Source organism: Fukomys damarensis, unplaced genomic scaffold (assembly GCF_012274545.1).
Source record: "Fukomys damarensis isolate Sample0158 unplaced genomic scaffold, DMR_v1.0_HiC HiC_scaffold_23, whole genome shotgun sequence".
Lineage (NCBI taxonomy): Eukaryota > Metazoa > Chordata > Mammalia > Rodentia > Bathyergidae > Fukomys > Fukomys damarensis.
In genome coordinates this window covers 26660870-26682195 of record NW_022900935.1, presented here as the reverse complement: position 1 = coordinate 26682195, position 21326 = coordinate 26660870, and the positions used below count along the sequence as shown (strand labels likewise).

Genomic DNA, 21326 nt, shown 5'->3' with positions numbered 1-21326 from the left:
AGGCTGGCCTCGAACTCCAGCAATCCTCCTACCTCAGCCCTGCAAGTGCTAAGATTACAGATGTGCCACCATGCGCAACTCAGCAGAATAGGATTTAAGCTTATGTGTGTGTGACATCAAAGTTTTTATTCCAAACTACTATAAATATATAACTTTTATATTATTGATTCAGTTTCTCTTTCTGCTGATCTTAATAGTTTATTGATAATGCTTATGTTAAAAAGGTTAATCCACTGAAATTAGTGGTATTAAGTACAGTAGTACTATGCATAGGGAAATAGAAAGTCACATTTAAAAAGGGATGCTCCTCCACTCTGGTATATACTCAAGGGAAATGAGTACAGCGTGTCCACATATAAACCTGTATATAAATGTCCAGAGCAGTATTACTAGCAGCTGTTGAACGGATAAACACAATGTAGAATGTTCATACAATGGAATATTTAGTGATCAAAGGTACTGATAAATGTTATAACATGGTTGAACCTTGAAAACTATACTAAGTGAAAGAAGCCAGACACAATTTTTTTTTTTTTTTTTTTTTGTACCCTGGGTTGAAGTAGGGGGACCTTGCAAGGCAGGCGGCGGCACCACTGAGCTAAATTCCTGGCCCTACAAGGCCATATTTTATATGGTTCTATTTATATGAAATGTCTAAAATGGGCAAATCCATAGAGAGAGTGTTACTGGTCACCAGAGGCTGCCAAGGAGGCAGTGAGAGCCTGCTGATGTTTCACAGAGTCTTGGGGTTTGAAGAAAATGTTCTGGAATGAAATAGTAGTAACGGTTATTGACTATCCTAAGAACTAGTGAATTACTTAAAGTGACTTCTATGACATACAAATTTTATCTTAATTTTAAAAGGAGGAGAAGAGGCTTTTGGTATTAGAACCTCAGTTTTTTGACTTCTTAGTTGTATGACCTGGACAAGTAACTTCAATGCCTCAGTTTTCTTATCTGTAAAATAGTTTCCTAATAGTTTACTCATCCGGGTGTGGTGGTGCATGCCTGTAACCCCAGCATTTGGGAGGCTGAGACGGGAGGAGTTCTGTGAGTTTGAGGTCACTCTTGGCTACGTAGTGAGTTGAAGGCGAGCCTGGACTACTACATAGCAAGACCATGTCCAGAAACAATAACAACAACAAAAGGAATAGTTTGTTCTTCATGAGGTTGTTGTAAAAAATTATACATAAAAATTTGTGATATAGTATCTTACACACAATAAGTGCTCAGTGTTAGCTATTGCTTATTAATGTTTCTAGTTTCAACATGACCAAACATGGGCAAATCTGATGAAGCTTTATAAGAAGAATCTTGTGTAAAATGTTTAGTATGTGGTGTATGGGATTATAGTATTCTTCAATTTTACTTGATTTATAAATGAAGTAGGAATAAAATATTCATTTGTAGTATTAACCATTCATATTTTTCTACGTGAGTGTTAACTTAGGAATACGTTTCTAATTATGTTTTAGTTTTAAAACTATCTTTAGTTTAAATTCTTCTTAATAATTAATGGAATGACTTTCTGTACTAAGTTTCACAGTGTGATCTAATTAGAATGTGGAAAATATAGTTAAACTCTTTATAACGGGGGTGTTTTGTAATTTACACCAGTTTTGTTGAGACCGTCACTTTAAAATATGTTTTCAATTGATACAGATTCAGCGTTTATTGGAAGCTCAGTCTCTCAATCCTATTTCCCCAAAGAAAACCACTGTTGAAGATACAGTGCAAGATACAAGACAGGTGGAACTGGTTTCCATGGCAGCACAACCTTCTCCTGACTTGCACATGAGAAAAAGTGTAAGCATTGCTGTGAGCACAGGTAATTTCATTTCATTTCTTTTCTTTTCTTTTTGGTTTGTGGGAGTGGCTGGGTTTTGTTTTTGTTGTTTGTTTGTTTTGCAATACTGGGGATTAAAACCAGGGCCTTTGCACTCAACTATATCCCTGGCCCTTTTTTTTTTTTTAATTTTTTTTTTTTATTTTAATTTATTTATTTATTTTTAATTTTGAGATAGGTCTTGCCAAACTGTCTGAGACTGGGCTCAAACCCACAATTCTCCTACCTCAGCCTTCCAGAGTACTGGGATTATAGGCGTGTACTACCACACCCAGCTTTTAAGAAAATTTATTAGCTGTTTATATTTGCTTTTTAAATTTTCTACTAAAATTTGTTTTTTTATTTTAATTTATTTATTTATTTTTAATTTTGAGATAGGTCTTGCCAAACTGTCTGAGACTGGGCTCAAACCCACAATTCTCCTACCTCAGCCTTCCAGAGTACTGGGATTATAGGCGTGTACTACCACACCCAGCTTTTAAGAAAATTTATTAGCTGTTTATATTTGCTTTTTAAATTTTCTACTAAAATTTGTTTTAGTACAGTATAACCAAAATCAAGGTAATGAGTATTACTTGTCTTAAGCCTTTGTGTAATACTACTTTGTGAAAGAAAACTACCTGAAAACGAGTATGAAACTACTACATGATACATTGGTTGGTTTTACTACTTTTCTAGGTTGAGCCCCAGTCTAATAAATCCAATGTGGTCCTAGGGTTCTGGGAAAGGTTTTATCTATGCAGTGTTGTTGAGTCTGGGCCCTGAAGTTTGTAAGATTTCAGTAAGTGGAGTTGAGGCATGAAAAAACAGGTTGGGTAGAGAAGGTAGTAGGCAAGAAGAAAGCTTTGAGTTGTAGTAGTTGTGGTGATAAGAATAGAGGGGGTGTGGTCATGAGCATTTGCTAATTGCAGGAGTTGGATGCAGCAGTTGAGGAAGAATGAGAGGCAACATTATTCCAGCTAAATGTAATGTGATATCCTAACTTGGATCTTGAGATGGAAAAGCAACATTAATGGAAAAATTTGAAAATGCAAATAAAGACTGGATGGAGTTCATTTAATACTAAAGTACCAATGTTGGGCTTTTGATTTTGACAAATATATATTGGTAATGTAAGATGTTAACAGAGGGAGAACTAGATGAGGGAACTGTTTTTTTACTGTACCCCAGAATTTTTCCAAAATTAATTTTCTTAAAAATAAATGGTGCTGGGGATTTAGCTCAGTGGTACTGTTTCTGCCTCCCATGTGCAACATCCTGAGTTCGATCCCTGGTACTGCCAAATTAAATAAGTAAATAAAAAATAAATAAATGGTAAGCCAGGTGTGGTGGTGTACGTCTGTAATCCCAGCACTTGGGAGGCTGGGGCAGGAGGATTGTAGCAAGTTAGAAGCCAGCCTGAACTACAGAGTAAGACCCTGTCTTAAAAAAAAAAAAACCCAAAATAAAAATAATTAATAGCATTAAACAGAAGAAGTCAAGTGAGAAAAGCAGACAGGAAATTGTGAAATCAGTCTCCACATCTTAAGAGTTTGCGCTACTTTTGAAAATGTAGACAGAGATACTCAAATATCTGGAGAATAGGAATACAGATTGATAGGTAACATAGGCTTATAGGAATAACAGATGAAGTTTGAAGATGGAGAATAAAATTCCTATATATTTCTAAACTTATTTATTATCTAAATAATCAGGTAGAGAGGAATGAGGAGGGCAGCAAGAGCCATACGTACTTTTTGTTGGGTACTGAGGATCAAACTCGGGACCTTGCGCTTGTGAGGCAGGTGGAGGCACCACTGAGCTAAATCCCTGGCCTGGCCATAGGTACATTTTAAAGCCAAATTCAGGTAGTATTTAGATAAAATTCTTTGGCTACACCTAACATAAACCACTTTGAACTAATATAAGTAGTAAAGAAAGGGAATTTCTTGGGAGGGTATGAGTATTTTTCAGTGTCCAGTGCCAAGAATGGTGCTGTAATTTGGGAAGAGTTCAACTGGAAATTGAACCACTATCCAGTTTTCTGCATGGCTGTTTTATTCAGTTCTGTCTGTAGTCTGACTTTTACTGCTTAACATTTTAAAATACAGATAACCCAGAATTTGTGTTATATAAGCTAAGTTTGTGTTACACAGTTCTAGTTATATATTACAAACTATCAGGGCCTGAGATTCAGCTCAGGGGTTCCACCACCTGCCTCATAAGCGTAAGGGCCAGAGTTCAATCCGTGGTACCAAAACAAAACAAAAACAAACAAAAAAATAAACTATTCTATCCCTCAGTCTCACCTGTGAATTGCAGAGAAACCTAGCACCCTGGTTTGGATTAGGTTTTAATTCTTGGTTCAGTAGTAAGGGGATTAAGAAACACATAATAGGAGTTTGTGTGCTGGAGCTTCATCTTTGTAGATTGCAAAAGTGACATTTCCCAGGAAGTGTGTGTGGGGAGGGGTATTTGTAGGGGTAAACAATGTAGGAGTATTGTGAGCTAAGTAAATATACCAGAAAGTGTGATATTCTTCTATGTTTTGTAAAATTCTGTATTTGCTACATTACAGTTGCTTATCTTGATTACTGGATTATAAGCCTTTGGGATCTCACTGTGTAGTTCAGGCTGGCCTTGAACTCATTATGGAGCAACTATTGGCCTCAACCTCACGGCATTCCTCCTGCTTCAGCCACCTGAGGGCTGGGATTACCGGTGTGCACCACCTCACCCAGCCTATATCCCTTATTCATCTGCTGAAACATAATGCCTGCTGAACAAACAAATGACAGATGAATGAAGTCATTCATATGCTTAACTGATACTCTGAAATTAGTTGAGACAAATTTTCAAACATGATATTAAAAATTGCATATTTTAAGACTTCATACTATTCATAGTTATCTATACTTATAAAATGAATAATTAATAGTCATTTGGCTTTGAGAAGCACATGGACATGTATTTTACTTCTTAAAGTTATATATTGATATATAATCAGAAACAGTAGGCAAGATCTATGTAACTTTTTCAAAATTGTCTTTACAAAATGGGGAATGTAAAAAATCTTGCTTTTATTAATTTATTTTCATAAAAATCACCCTAGTAGACCCTCAAAGTAGAAACCATTTTAACTTGGATTTACTGACTGGTTTTGACTACATATTCCTTTAAACCATTATAATGTATAGGAGTATTTCCCAAATTGCAGACTCCAGAGAGTTCATGGTGCAAAAGATGACTTGTGGTGGTATACAGATAAATATTTTATGTTTTATAAATTTATTCTTATGAGTATCAGAATAGGTATAACTAAGCCAGCCGTAATGGTACACATCTATCATCTCAGCTACATACAGTTACTTGGAAGGCTGAGGCAGGAGGATCCCAAGTTTGAGAGCAGCATGGTCAACTTAGTGAGACCCTGTCTCAAAAGAGAAAATATAAAAGAGCTGGGAATGCAGCCAGATGGTAGAGCATTTGCTTAGCATATGTGAAGCTCTGGATTGAATTCCTAATATCAAAAAAAGAAAAGAAAAAGATGGGGTGGGGTGTGAATTAGCACATAAAACCTATGACTTCACAGAAATGATGAGCCTAAGTAAAAGGAAAATGAGTCAATTTAACAACAACAATAAAAATAAATGACATAAATGCTTGGAATATGTGTGTAAATGGTGCATTAAGCTTGGGAAGCATTTAATTTTAAATATCTGCCTGACACTACACATGTCTGATGCATCTCTAATACCGTTTCTTTAATATTATATTTAAGGTTTGTATTTCATATATTTCCTTTTGTTAAGAGCAGCAATTTCCTACACACATGGCCATCTCACAAATTGTATTCAGGAAGTTAGGAAGGTGGAACCATTCCTTGAAGAATCAGGACCCTAACAGTTTCTTTGCTTTTCCCTTTGTTCCTAGTTTTCTCTCTTTCCACCTTTCCCCTATCTCTCGGTGGCATTTCTGAGGAAATATAATCTGAAAACAGTTTTAGACAGTTGTGTTAAAATAATACAGCTAGTCTTAAAAGCTTTTACGTTTATTTGTAGTTGAATACTTGTTTCAGTAAATATTAAATCATCTAACCTCTAGGTGCCAGCTTGTTTTGGAATGCAGCAGGTGCTGATCAAGAGCCCGACTCTCAGCTGAAACAAGATGACACCAAGATTTCCAGTGAGGACATGGATTTTTCTGTTGATATTAATAATGAAGTCACAAGTCTTCCAGGTAGTGCATCTTCATTAAAAGCAGTTGATATTCCCAGCTTTGAAGATAGCAGTGTTCCTGTGGAAGAAGAATTTAATCGCCCCCTTTCTGAACTCAAGTAAGATGTCTCTGATTCAATATTTCATCATCATATGGTTTTCCTTTTTTACATTTCTTTTCATTGCACTTTTAATTGACAAATCGTAACTGTATTTATGGAGCATAATACAATGTGTAGGTATTTATAGGTTTACTGTATAAGTGATTAAATCAGACTAATCCACAAATCCATCGTCTCATATATTTAAACATGTTTTTCATGCGATGAAAATATTTTAAATCTATTTTTTTTTACCTTTTTTGTTGTTGTAATAGGGGTTGAACCCAGTTTACACATGCTAAGCAAACAGTCTACCACTGAATTACCTCCCCAGCCCTTAAAATGTACTGTTTGGGGCCAGGGATTTAGCTCAGTGGTACCGTGCCTGACTCACAAGCACAAGGACTTGAGTTAAATCCCCGGTACCAAAAAAAAAATCTGTTTTATTTTGTTGTTTTGTTTCATTTCATTTCATTTCATTTTTTTAAGACGGAGTAGTATTGCTGTGTAGTTTATGCTGGGCTTGAACTCACTATATAGCACAGTCTGGCCTTGAACTCACAGTGATCCTCCTGCCTCAGCCTCCCAAGTGCTAGGATTACAGCCATACACCACCATACCTGGAAAACTACTCTTCTGGCAATTATGAAATGTACCATGCATTTCTTTATTTTTTGCAGTACCAGATATTGAGTTTAGGACCTTATGTGTGCAGGTAAGTACCACTGAACTACATTCCTAACCCTTTTTAAATTTTGAGAGGATCTCACGAACTGCCCAGACTGGCCTTAGACTTGTGATTGTCCCTCTTCGCCCTCCCTACCTGCTGGGATTATAGGTTTATGCCATCATGCTTGAGTCATTAATAATTTTAGTCACCGTTCTGTACAAATTTTTCTTTTTAAATTCTAATACTGTAATTTAGAAATACATTTGTACATAGTATTATATAACATAGTATCTATGTAATTTACAATTCTGAGCTTCCTAAAAATCGTTCCAGATGTCAGCCATTGAATATGTTAAGTCTGAATCAGAACATCTGAGGAAGACTTCAAAATTACTTATGTTTAGGCCTTGCCCTAGGTTCCAGATGGGAGGGACCCAGAATTTTGTAAATTTTTATTCAAGCATCCCCATATTTCAATTATATGTATATATTTATGTAATTCTTACAGATATGTCCCAAATATTTATATGTGAAATATTATCTGAGATTTGCCTCAAAATAATCTAGTGGGAGATGAAATGGCTAAGAGTATAAATGAAATGAAATTGGCTAAAGAGTTGGAAAGTTTTTGGGTTTTTTTTTTTTTGGTACTGAGGATCGAACTCAGGTCCTTGTGCTTGCAAGGCAGGCACCGGAACCATTGAGCTAAATCCCCAGCCCAAGAGTTGGAAAGTTTTAAGAGCGATTACATAAGGTGATATGTTAAACAGTTCTTTCTTGTGTTTGAAATGTTTCATTATAAATTTTTCAATAAAGAAGAGAAAGGAAAAAATATGAGATAAGTAAATGGAAACAAAGCTTTTTGCAAATAGGGAGGGATAGAGGAGTTGAAGGGAGGGCAGGGAAATGGGGGAAAAATAGAAACCGAGATACATCATATAAAGGTACAAGTTCCCAATGATAAATGTAACTGTATGGTATACCAATAAAGGAATTTAAGAGGAAAAAAAATAAGGATTCTGAGCTGGGTGTGGTGGTATATGCCTATAATACCAGCACTTGGGAGGCTGAGGCAGGAGTATCACTGTGAATTTGAGGCCAGCATGTGCTACATAGTAAGACCCTGTCTTAAAAAAAAAAAGATTCTGAATTCAGATCCTCAACAAATTTGAATATACATTCATCAAATATTCTTTGTTGAATATTTGCTACCACAGAACTAGACCCTAGAGATTAAGTAGGTTAGACAAAGGTCCTAACTTAATCTCATAAGCAGCAAAAATAATTAACTATAGTGACAACTGTTCTGAATAAAACAAACCAAGGTAGGGCCGGAGATTTAGCTCAGTGGTTCCACCGCCTGCCTAGCAAGCACAGAGACCTGGGTTCAATCCCTGGTAACAAAAACAAAAACAAAAACAAACCAAGGTGATCAAGTGGGACGTAGATGGGTCGATAGCATGGGAGGGAGGTGTGGTATATTAAGTAGAGTGGTAAAGGTAGCCCTCTCAGTGGGGCAGCATTTGAGGAGCCACCCATGAGCCAGCCACCTGCTTTGGGAAGTGTTGCGGTGTAGGAAATGGCAAGTTTAAGACCTTAGGTGTGCCTGGCTTAATAGTTTCATAAATAAGCAGAAAAGCTAACATAGCTGGACATAGAGGGAAAGTGGAGGAAATGAGCGGAAGGATGGATGCAGGGGCCAAATCATACAGGGCTTCGGATATAGAAAGGGACTGTGGATTTATTCCACGTTCATTAAACAAGAGCAGGATTTTAGTCAGTGTGTAGTATGATGTGGTATTCATTATTTGATTAGTTTTGCAAGTTAATAGAGGATGTTGGGAGACTAGTTGGTAGACTAAAAACAAGTAAGATGAAGTAACTTGGACCTGGGGTGGATCTCGTGGCACACATCAGGTGTAGGCTGTGTGTTAAAGGTAAAAGAATAATTAGGTTTAAAATCCTTCAGATAAGATCACATTAAACAGAAGAGGTGAACTTGCTCATGCAATGGCATTGGGGCAGGCAGTGGATTGCCTTTTTTAATCATAAGCTGTGTGATAATATTTGACATTTTAAATTAATATGATTATAACAGGTCATGGTGGCACGCACACCTGTAATCTCAGCACCCTGGGAGCCTAAGGTAGAAGTATTGTGAGTTAAAGCCCAGCCTGGGAAATTTAGTAAGACCCTGTCTCAAAATAAAAAATAAGGCTGGACATGGTATTGCATGCCTATAATTCCAGCACTCAAGAGGCTGAGGCAGGAGGATTGCTTTAGTTTGAGGCCAGCCTGGACTACGTAATGAGACCCTGTCTTAAAAAAAGGAAGAAAAGAAAAAAAGAGGGCTGGGGATATAGCTCAATGAGAGGGCCCTGTGTTCAATGCCTAGTTCCACAAGAAAAATAATTATGTTTACAGTAATGGTTAAAACAATAAATATGTCTCTAAAAAAACTACAGAGAAACATATATCTCTTGTGTTTTAGCCATATAATTAAGTATTCATTTGAACCACAGTGTATTGAAAAGATCTTTACGTACTCCCTGGCTAGAGTGAGTTTTTACAAATTTGTGTGATCAGATTCATTTCTATGTCTTTAGAACTAGACTTAGTGTCTGATTCTCTATGTTAACTTCTTGATAAATGTTCATTGAGAGGAAGAACAATTTGAGGTGAATCTCAAGGTGGGTCCACATTTTATTTGGAATAATTACAGAAACAGGATAAAGAATGAGCCACGATTATGTGTATTTTCAAGTTAACAGCTTAAAAAATCTCCCTTGCTTTGGTTGTTTTTAATTTCAGATACAGATTTAACTGATAGAATAAAATTTACATCTTCAAAGCGATCAATCAACTTTATTGATTCCAACCCCTAACTAGATGTAAATCTAGCCTTTCATTCAGGATAATGTGTCGATTTGGGTCAAATACTGTCTCCAGAGTTGCCTGTGATGAATTTGATTCTCCAGGCTCCACTCAGACGTCTGGTCTGATTCACACTGGGTTCCCACTGCCGAGTATTTATAGGTATCACTTAGCTACTGGGCTCCCAGTCCCTCTTGGATGTCTTGCTGCATAAGTCTTTCTGATGTTGAAGCAGTCTGTGAAAGATAAGTTTGTCTTGCAGTTTAAGTGATTATTGATTGCTTTTTCCCAGTAGAGAGTAATGGTATGTGGATTTATAGATTCCTTTAAAATGATTCTTTTTTTACTTTTTTTTGTATTGGAGATCGAACTCAGGACCTTGTGCTTTTGAGGCAGGCAGCAGAACCACTGAGCTAAATCCCCGGCCCTGATTCTTTTTTTTTTAGATGCCATGTTTTAGACATACCTAATACCTCACATATTAGAATTATTCTTAAAACTTTAATCTTTTGAGGTTTAAAAGCTTTAATATTTTGGTTCTTTTTAGCTTTTGTTTTTGGTTGGTAGCTTAGACACCAAGACATATATTTTCAAATCCTTGAACACACAGTATAGCAGAGTGCTTAAGAGCATGGTCTCAGGTGTCAGACTGCCAGGATTTGAATCAGGGTAGCATGATCATGAACATGTCTGTCTCATGATCTCTTGGTGATTCTGTTTTCTCATCTATAAAATAATAAGTACCAATTTCATAAGACTTGAGAATTAAATGATTTAATATGCATAAATCAATTAGAACAGTGCCTTATACCTAATTACTATTATTACCATTTGGCTAAAAAAGATGAAATAAGGCACACTCAATAATTGACATAGTCCTCCTTAAAAATAAAACACTTGTAAATATTTGGTTATAAAACCATACAGATCTCCTTTAAAAGTCATAAAATCTCTAAAGGCTGAATTTCTGCTTATAATTTTTTTTTTTTTGGTACCAGGGATTGAACTCCTCAGGACTTTGTGCTTGCAAGGCGGGCGCTGTGCCACTGAGCTAAATCACTGGCCCTCTGCTTCTAAATTTGAAAGTTCTGGCTGGGTATGGTGACGCACACCCATAATCCTAGCATTCAGGAGGCAGAGGCAGGCTAATTACATCGAGTTCAAGGCGAGCCTGGCACAACATAGTGACTTCTAAGCTAGGCTGAACTACATGGCAAGACTGCCTCAAAATAGATAAACAAGGGCTGGGGGTTTAGCTCAGTGGTGCCGCCACCTGCCTTGCAAGCTCAAGATCCCAAGTTCAATCCCCAGTACCACCCCCCCACAAAATAATAATAAATAAGATAAACAAGTAAAAAACTAAGGTTGAAAGTTCTGGTATTTTCATTAAAGTGAAATTAGTTAATGTGATTGAACATAAAGGTTCATTCCCATGTTTGGGGCATAAGAGAGAAGACACTAGGAGATAAAGAGAACTAATAATTACCAGTCACTTGATATGTGTATCTGGTACTCTCCATTAATCCTATTTCAGTTTTTGCATCATAGGGAAGTAACTGTTATCTCCCCTGTTCTGTAGATGAGGAAACTGAGGTCCAAAGAGGTAGATAAATTTGCCTAAGACATGACAAATAAACATATAGCTATATGTAAATGGACATGTATGCAACATATAAAAAGAATGCACTGGTGGGGATTAAAAGAAGCAAGAAAGGGCTGAGGATTTGGCTCAGTGGTTCTGCCACCTGCCTACAAAGCCCAAGGGCCTAATTTTGATCCCTGGTACCAAAAAAAAAAGAAAAGAAAAGAAAAGAAAAGAAAAGAAAAGCAAAAGAAGAAGAAGAAGAAGCAAGAGAACATAACCGGTAAGGATTTAGAGCAACATCTTAGAAAAAGATTTTTAAAAGACCCTTGAAGAGTAGATAGGATTTTGACAGGAAAAGAGTATGCCAACTAAAGGCATTAAAAGCAGGAATTCTTTATTCTGTAACATTTGAAAATATAAATCTGGCTATTTTGCCAGTTCAGAATCTTGGGGAAGAAGTCCAAACAGCTGTGTTATTTTTAAATTTACAAGCAGTGGGGTCAGGGATTCAGCTCAGTGGCACCACCCCTGCCTCACAAGCGAAAGATCCTGAGTTTGATCCCCAGGACCGAAAAAAAAATTTTTACAAGCAGTATTATGCACAGTCATGATTAAGAGCTGCTATATTACAAATAAAATAAAATATGAGGCTGAACTCAGAATAAATAAATATATGTGTAAATATGTAAGTAGATATATGCATTTATGTCTCCTTCTATGAAGTATGGAAAAGTAGTATACTATAGGTCGTATTTTGAACTTTGCTCTTTTAACAGTAAATCTTGGAATTCATTCCAAATCAGTTCTTAGAAATCTCCTTTGTCTTTTTTTTTCTTCCTTTTTTTCATCAGTACTGGGGATTGAACATCTATCACTGAGTTACCTCCCCAGCTCTTTTTATTTTATTTTGAGACAGGGTCTCACTAAATTGTCCAGGCTGCCTCAAACTTACAGTTCACCTGCTTCAGCCTCCTGACTAGCGGGAACTACAGGCACGAACTACTGCAGCCAGCCCTCATTCTTTACTTTATAGCTGCATCATACTTCATTGAGTAGACATATCAATGTAATCAACCATTTTTGTGGATGGTTGGATTATTTGCAATATTTTGCAATTACAAACAATGCTGTAGTGCCGGGGATTTAGCTCAATGGTTCCACCACATGCCTTACAAGCGCAAGGTCCCAAGTTCGATCCCTGGTACCAAAAAGCAAACAAACAACAACAACAACAAAAAACCAAAAAGCCTGAGCTGACCCAGGCTGTTCCTACAAACAGTGCTATAGTGAATTACCTGGTCTTTGTATTTTTTTTTAATTGTTTAAGGGGTTGTTGACTTCTGTATTCAAAGTCAAATGCATTTATAATTTTTTCAGTATTGTCAGATTTTTTTTTTTTGCAAATGTTTTGCCATTTTGCACTCATTAGCAACAAATGAGAGTACTTGTTTCCACATAGCCTTGTCAATATACTATGTTGACTTTTTTTTTTTTTTGAGACAGGGTCTCACTATGTAGTTGAGACTGACTTGGAACTCACTATGTAGCCCAGGCTGGTCTTGAACTCAGCGATCCTCCTACCTCAGCCTCCCGAGTGCTGGGATGACAGGCATGCACCACCATGCCCGGTCTATGTTGACTTTTTAAAAGTTTTTTACCAGCCTGATAAGATGATAAATGATACCTCAGGTGTTTTAAATTTCACATTTAGAACTTTTTCACATTTTTTCATGTTGGAAGTCATTTTGACATCTTTGTGAATTATGTTCTTTATCATTTTCTATGTGTTTTAAGTCTTCTATCCCTTGGTTCTTAGGTATCTTGTGATGCTAGCTCGCGTGGCATATGTTATGAGTATTTTCTCCTAGTTGGTCAGCTATCTTTTTATTTTATTTTTTGCTACGTAAGATTCTGTTTATATGTTTATAGTTAAATTTATTGATTTTTTAAAAAGAATTATATCTTCACTGGTGTTTTATAAAGACTCAATTCAGCTAATATTTATTCAGTTTACTTTGCCCCAAACATGAGTTTTGAAACTTCGATAAGTTAAAATTAAACAGTATAGAAAAAAATAGAAAATAACCTAACTTTTAAAGATGTATAGCCAGAAAAGGCATTCCATGCCTATAAAATGAAAAATAAGGATTAAAAAGTTGTTTTTAAGAATAACTAATGAAGCCAAGAATGGTAGCACCCACCTGTAATCCCAGCACTTGGGAGGCTGAGGCAGGCGGATCACCACAAGTTCAAGGGTAGCCTGACCTATACATAGGGAGTTCAAGACCATCCTGACCTACATTTTGAGATCCTGTCTCAAAAAAAAAAAAAAAAACATAAAGAAGGAAAGGAAAAAAAAAAAGGAGTAGCTAATGAAATGGAAAGATACTCATAATATTAGGCTTTAAAACAGCTTCCAAAACTACCTGTAGTTTATGTTACAGTTTTTCAGAGAAAATACATACAATTTATAGAAAAATTTATAGAAGGAGACGAGATCCTCTAAAATGTTAACAGTGGTGCCAGACACAATGGTGCACGCCTGTAATCCCAGCACTTGGGAGGATGAGGCAGGATTGTAAGAGTTCAAGGCCACCGTGGGCTACATACAGTTCAAGGGCAAAACTACACAAAAAGACCCTGTCTCAAAAAAAAAAAAATTTACAGTGGTTCTTCCACGGTATTAAATTATCTGTGACTTTTATTTTCTTCGTGTTTGGTATAACATGGTATAGATAATACCTTATCTCTCTGCTTGTTGTTTATCTGTCAAATGGACATAATATATATTTATCTTACAGGTTTTTTTTGGTGATTATGTAAATTGATATACTTGAAACTATACCTGGTCCATAATAAGGCTTCTGCTAGCTAATTATTATTATTACTTTCCTTAATTTTCTACAATAATCGATTACTGTTCTAACAAGAAATATGTATTTTAATTCTACTTTCCCTAATTACTTAATTAGAATGTTTTATTTAATTTTGAAAATAATACTCATTGTATATAATGTGATTATAAATGGCAGTTTATGAACTTTTACAAAGATCTTGACTAGTCCTTTAAAACTTGAAATAAATACTGTACTTTAAACTTTTAGATACTCTAAAAGTTTTCATTGTATCAGGTCTAGGAGAAATCAACAGATTGCTTTCCAGCCTGCAAAGAAATTTGTATTAAATATATTATAAAGGTATTACAGTCCATTATGTAGTCTATCAAGATGGTATGTTTGGCTGGGCATGGTAATGCACACCGGTAATCTCAGTACTTAGGAGGCAGGAGAATCATTTTGAGTTCAAAGGCTACCCTGAATTAGTGAGACCCTGTCTCAAAACAAAACAAAAAAACGGTATGTTTATATACATCACTAAGAGTTGAAAATACAAATCGGATGCTGCTTAAGTCTTACGTCCTTCAGACAAAATCAGTACATTTCAAGTATGTAGTAAAGGTTCCTGGTATGGTGGTGCATGACTAACCCCAGCTACAAGAAGACTGAGGCACCCAATAATGAATGTAACTATTGTATACCTAAAATGTACCAATAAACTTATATAAAGAAGGCTGAGGCAGGAGGATCGAAAGTTTGAGGCCAGTGTGGGTAACAAGATCTGAGCAAGAGCCTAAAAAAAAAAAGCGTGTGTGTGTGTGTGCAGGTTTTAAAGTACCTTGGTAACTATCCGTTTATCTTATATATCTTTTCAAGCAGCTCTTCAGATGTGAGAAAAGAACCCGGTGTGCCTGTGTTCTTTCCAAATGCTGTCCTGGCAGAGAGTGTGAGCATGTGCTTACAGGCTGGGCCAACAGAGGGTGCCAGTAGCAATGCTGAGACCTCAGGAGAACCAAAGCTTGAGCAAGTCAGTCAATCCTCGCCTCATCAGATATCAGACAGCCAGAAGATTTACCAGGATTTACTGGTAAGAAAATATGGAGCATCTTACCCCTTATGAGATCATTATTTAATATAGGAAATACTAAACTTTCCCTAGATTTAAAATGTTTGGGAACTTGAAATAAAAAGATTATATCATTTATTTCTTTTAGCTTTCCATATATTGTAACTCAAAATCAGTAATTTACCATAAGCATGCCAGTCATCAGGTATTTAGCCAGAAAAAAAAAGGGGGCTCCTTTAAAATATAAGTGTTGATTTTATACTAAGTTCATACTAAAGCTAGTGCAGGGGGTGCGAGCAAGAGTTTGAAAGAAATTTGAACCCTGAAAAGTAGTGGAATGTATGGTAATATTTACTGATTTCAGTTCAGGTAAGCAGGTATTTATTAAATATTAAACTGAGTCTTAAAAGGGGGGAAATGTAAAGCAGAATACGAAAGTCTTATATCATTAAGAACATAGAGGAAATAGTAACACAGCGACACCAGTAACAATTACACGACAGGTTGAGAAGTGATACGAAGCAACGTAAGAACAGGATGAATAGGAGTAATTCTGATTAAAGGACCCAATGGTCTTGGAATATTTAGGTTAGAATGTGAACTGAGACTGAAAGGCTGGAATGACCGTGGCTGTTACTTCCAGACTTGTAACATTGGTTTCTCTGGTTAATGACAAATTAAATGTGCTTTAGTGAGGTCCTGTGTGTTCATCAGCGAGCACATGTTTATTTACCTGCTAGGTTCTGACTGGTACCAGCCCTGTCTGCCCAGGTAGTGAAAATGACTGAATGTCTGGAGGGCAGAGTGGGTATCACAGGTCATTCTTGTTTTCAGAAAGTGGAAAAGAAGAGAACCTAATTCTGAAAGTAACATAAAGGTCTAATTTATAACTTTGAAATATATAGCCATATGGAAACGAAACCGTGATTAAAACTTTTGTTTATAAAGAATTTAGCATAAATCTTAGAGAACCTTTAGATTGCTCATATGATTTTAGATATGTTGATTTTTTAAATGAATAGATTCTGAACAAAAGATCTTTTTCTTGTAGGATCTGATGAAATCATTAGGATAGGATCTCCCATAATACTTGCAAATGTATTAGATATTTTATGGTATTTCACAAGGGAGTATCGTTTTGTCCTAAAGCTATTAGTAGTGATTTTTAAATATGATCTTTTTTTTCGTCAGGGTCAAGTGAATCATCTATTAAGTAACTCCTTGAAAGAAACAGAGCAACCATCTACCAAAGCAGTAGTTATCAGCCATGAATGTACCAGAACGCAAAATGTTTACCGTACAAAGAAAAAAAAACACAGTCCAGGACTGGTGGAGAAAGATTGTGTTCTTAATGCGACACTTAAGCAACTAAGAAACCTGGGAGTAAAAATTGATTCTCCTACTAAAGTGAAGAAAAATGCACATAAAGTAGATCATGCCAGGTAGCATTTTAAAGTTTATTTTAAAAGAGTAATAAATTTTACATTGATTATATCTGTTAAAGTCTATATAGTTTTAGATATCTAGCAGCAGTCTCTAAAGAAAAGGTGTAAGTTTGTCATACCTCAAGTCATTTGATTCATTGTTTCTTCATACAGACTGCATGTGAGAAGAAATATAAATCATCTTTAGGTTTTGGAGTCTTCATTTTAGCAGGAGAAAAAGTCACATATATAAGTAGTTTGAGAGATATTGTGGGATGTTGCCTTGGTAGAGATGCTGACAAAATAGTTTGGGAAAGAGAAGTGGGTATTTTGGGCATTGTCTAAAGTCTTCCTGGAGTACTAGCGTGATACAGTAGCTACTGCAAATACAGTTTATATGCATGTTTTCTAAAAAGCAAAGCATTTGGGCTGGGGAGTTAGCTCAGTGGTTCCACCGCCTGAGTTGCAAGCATAAGGACCCGAGTTTGATCCCTAGTACCAAAAAAAAAAAAAAAAGCACAGCATTTCTTTTCCCACAAATGTGTCTGACTTTCATGTCCTTCTGTTCAGATTCCTTTTTATTAAAGATGACCTCAGTATATCCTCATCCAAAGAAGGATAAAATCTGGAATTACTTGTCTGTTTTACTTCTTTTTTCTTTAAAAAAAATTAGTACATGTTTGTACTACATAATGGAATTATATTAAGGATAGCATTTTTTTTTTTTTTTTGGTTTTTTGAGACAAATAAGAGGAGGTACTATTATTGCCTTTATTTTCAGTTGAGAGAGGAAAAGATTAGATTTTAACCAATTTCCTCAAAGTTGAACAGTTGATAAGTAGAAAGCTGACGCGAAACCCACGTCTGACATACTCTCAGGGGCTCTGTAACCACTGACTTACTACTGAGCATTTAGCGCCTTGCATTTTGCCACCAGAGTCCTTTGTTCACTATTTGTTATGGTAAACATTATATTCTACTCAAACAAATACGCTATGACTTTTCATATCACATTAAGAAATTCAGCTGTTTTATATGTGCCAGCCACGGCTTACATCCATAGCCTCACAAAAAACAAGTATCAGGCATTTTCTTTCTTTTGTGGGGAGGCGGGTACTGGGGATCAAACTCAGGACCTTGTGCTTGGGAGGCAGGCATGGTGCACTGAGCTAAATCCCCAGCCCAGGAATTTTCTTTTCTCTTTTCTTCTCTTTCTGTTTCTCTTTCTTGACAGAGTCTTACTATGTAGTTGAGACTGACTTGGAACTTACTATGTAGCCCAGGCTGGTTTCGAACTCACAGCGATCCTCCTGCCTCATCCTCATGAGTGCTGGGATTACAGGTGTGAGCCACCATGCCCAGCTATAGGATAACGTGTTTTCTGTTAATTGCTTTTTTTTTTTTGGTACCTGGGATTGAACTCGGGTCCTTGAATTTACAAGGCAGGCCACTGAACCGCTGAGCTAAATCCTCAGCAATTACTTTTTGTTATTAGAAAACTAATAAAATTTCTTGGTTTGTAATCTCAGCCCCTTGGGAGGCTGAGATAGAAGGATTGTTCTCAAAATAAAATTTAAACTGCAAAAATTCCCATATTCCCAAATTCCTGTTTGACTCCTTAAGGCTATTTCTCTTAGTCCCCAGCTCTCCCCCATCCCTTTTCTTTCCCCCTCCCCCAGTCAGATTGTTTTAATCAAGATTATTTTGCCCATAATTTAAATAAAAGCATATATTATAAATTATACTATAAAAAATATACTTTCAGAAAGTGAAAAAATGTCATTTGAACTAATAACATGCAAAAAATTCAGCTTGTTAAGAAACATAGTTGCAATTTTATATATGTAATTTTCATTTATGCATGAGATGAAAAATTTATAGACAGGATTTTAATTCCATGTAAGATAATTTTCTCCCCCCCCTCCAAATAAAAAGGTTGTGCATGGTGGGGTACATCTGTAATCTCAGCACTCAGGAGGCTGAGGCAGGAGCACCACTGACTTTACAGCCAGCCTGAGCTACATGGCAAGATTCTGTCTCAAAAACAAAAAAGACAAGAAAATGAAAACAAAACAGTTCAAAACAATATGCAGTATAAACAAATTAGTATGTATTTCAGCTCACAGTTTTGTTTTGTTTTTTGGTGCCAGGGATTGAACTCGGTCCTTGGGCAGGCTGCAGAACTACTGAGCTAAATCCCTGGCATTAGCACATATTTCTATATCTTCTTATGAACGACCTTTTAAATTTTATAATACAGTATAAACTACTACATGAAATATATAGTTTTTTAAATAGTTTGATATTTGTTTTGTTTCTAAGTATTATAAACTTAGTTTGAAAATGGAAAATAAAAAAGAAAGAAAATTGAAAATATAGAGTAGACAAGACAAAAACTTTTCCTACCTATCAAATTCAACTATTAAAATTTTGCTAATATGTATATGTATATATTTTTCAGAGGCAGGATCTTGTTATGTAGTTCAGGCCAGCCTTGAATTCACTATTAGCTCAGGCTGGCGTCGAGCTCGTGGCAATCCTCCTGCCTCAGCCTCCCAAGTGCTGAGATTACAGGCACGTACCCCCATTCCCAGCTTTTCTTAAATAATTTTAACAGCAACCATTTATTTGAGTGCTCATGTATTAAAAACTATTGTAATTTTATGAAGAATTGTTTTACTTAATATTTAAAATAATTCAAGTGGTAGATTGTTTCATACTGTTTCACAATTTTTCTTGAACTTAATTTTTTTGTGTACTCTCCTACCAGGTTCCAGCTTGTACCCATCGTTGCTATTTGCAAGGTTCCTTGCCATTGCTTTTGTTTTCGTTTTTTTCTACTGCCCAGAATCTCTTTCCTTTTCTTTTTTCTTTTTTTTGGCACTGGGAACTGAACCCATGGCCTTTGCATTGAGCCACATCCCCAGCCCTTTTTTTTTTTTTTATTCTATCTATTTATCTATTTTTTTAATCTATCTATCTATCTATCTATCTATCTATCTATCTATCTATCTATCTATCTATCTATCTATCTTGGTAACGGTCTTCTTGCTCAGTTGAGCAGGCTATGGTCAAATTTACAGTCCTCCTGACTCAGCCTCCTAAAGTGCTGAAATTTCAGGAGTGCACCTCCAAGCCCAGGTCTTATCTTTCAAATATGAATTCAGATGTCATGTCTTTTGTCAGTGTTTTCTGTGTCCTCAGAGAATATGATGCTTTATACTCAAAATACCTTGCTCTTCATAGATTACAACATTGTAAATTTTATGCATAGTAATCCTTTTCTGTCTGTAGGGGATTAGTTCCAGGATCCCTCCAGGCTGCCAAAATCCACAGATGTTCAAGTCCCTTATATAAATGGGACAGTGTTTGCATATAACCTACACACATCTCCCCATATCATCTTAAATCATCTCTAGATTACTTACAGTACATAAATGCTATGTAAGTAGCTGTTACATTGTATTACCTGGGAAGTAATGAGCCAAAACAAAGTGTGTATATTTCCGATATTATTTCTTTTCCCCTTAAATATTTTCAGTCTGCTATTGGTTGAATCCAGAGCTGTGGAATCCATAGATATGGAGAGTAGAATGTAATTCTGAATCCTTACTATCTCCTCCACTTAGTGGGCCTTAGTTAGTTGTTTGTTGAATAAATGAAATCTCAGGTCATCATAGAAGCTTACAATGTTTTGTTTTGTTTTGTTTTTTTTAGGCAGGGTCTTGCTTTGTAGTTCAGGTTGACCTTGAACTCACTGTGTGGCCTAGGCTGGCCACAAACTCACAGTGATCCTCCTGCCTCAGCCTCCAAGTGCTAGGATTATTGGCGTGCACCATCACACCCTGCTCATATTACATACAGGTATAATATATTTAGTTTGCCAAAAGTTCATAAGGCTATTTTTTAGAATATATAACTCATTTTTCTATAGAAAGTGTTACAAATTATAGATTAAGTGCCAGAAAAGTAATCCTTGTAGTTCACACTGTTCCTCTAGTTCAACAGTCTTTCGTCATTGTATCTGCATAAAAACTTGTCCCATATTTTTTTGGTCTCTGAGCACATTCTCTCAGCAAAGTGGCTGTTGCAGGGAGAGGAACTTTCAGCTTTCCTACCTCAGAACACTGCATAGATGAAGGGCAATCCAAAGGTAGGAAGGCAGGGAAAGAAGATCACAGAGAGACCTAGAAATGATACAGGAGGTGGAGGTCATGGGTTCTAGTTCTGGAAGCAGCCTCTATAGGCAGGTTTCCACTGTAGTAACCCTCTTGAATTTAAAGCAGGTCTTAAGCAGCCTCTGTAATTGCTTCCTTACCTTGCTACCTGGCTGTCTGTTTGTTATAGGAAAAACCTGTATAGGATATGTAGGCATTTAACTCATTTTAATGTAAACTGGACAGTAAATGAAGGTTGACCTTCATCTTTAGGTTGGAATAATTCTTTGAGTTTCCCTTAATTGTTAGCATCCAAATCTTACTTAAACTTATTCGTGGATTTTCATCATCATTTCATGACTGCACATCTAATGAGATTGTAACATAGTATGTTTGTGCTTGAGGCTTGTAAGATTTGATTAGTTAGAATGGCCTCCTTTTGCTTTTCATCTTAATTATCCTAGTGTTTATATGCTTTGATTCTGAATGTTATTGGTTTGTTTTGCTTTCAAAATAACACGTGCAAGTTTTCGGATTTAATATGCAAATCACTTAGGAGTTTGTGGAAAT

The 21326-nt window shown here is 36.2% G+C and overlaps 1 protein-coding gene across 2 annotated transcripts in view; it reads left to right on the top strand.

Annotated features, from left to right (window-relative positions):
- Stil (STIL centriolar assembly protein) overlaps positions 1–21326 on the top strand; it is a 60267-nt gene that overhangs the window by 35421 nt on the left and 3520 nt on the right. The window contains exons 13-16 of one of the 2 annotated variants that reach the window (XM_010610261.2): positions 1663–1828; positions 5930–6161; positions 14989–15196; positions 16367–16617. In XM_010610261.2, the coding sequence (XP_010608563.1) occupies positions 1663–1828; positions 5930–6161; positions 14989–15196; positions 16367–16617 (857 nt within the window). Of the gene's footprint in view, positions 1–1662; positions 1829–5929; positions 6162–14985; positions 15197–16366; positions 16618–21326 lie in introns of both variants that reach the window. The other variant, XM_010610260.2, reaches the window with a different exon arrangement.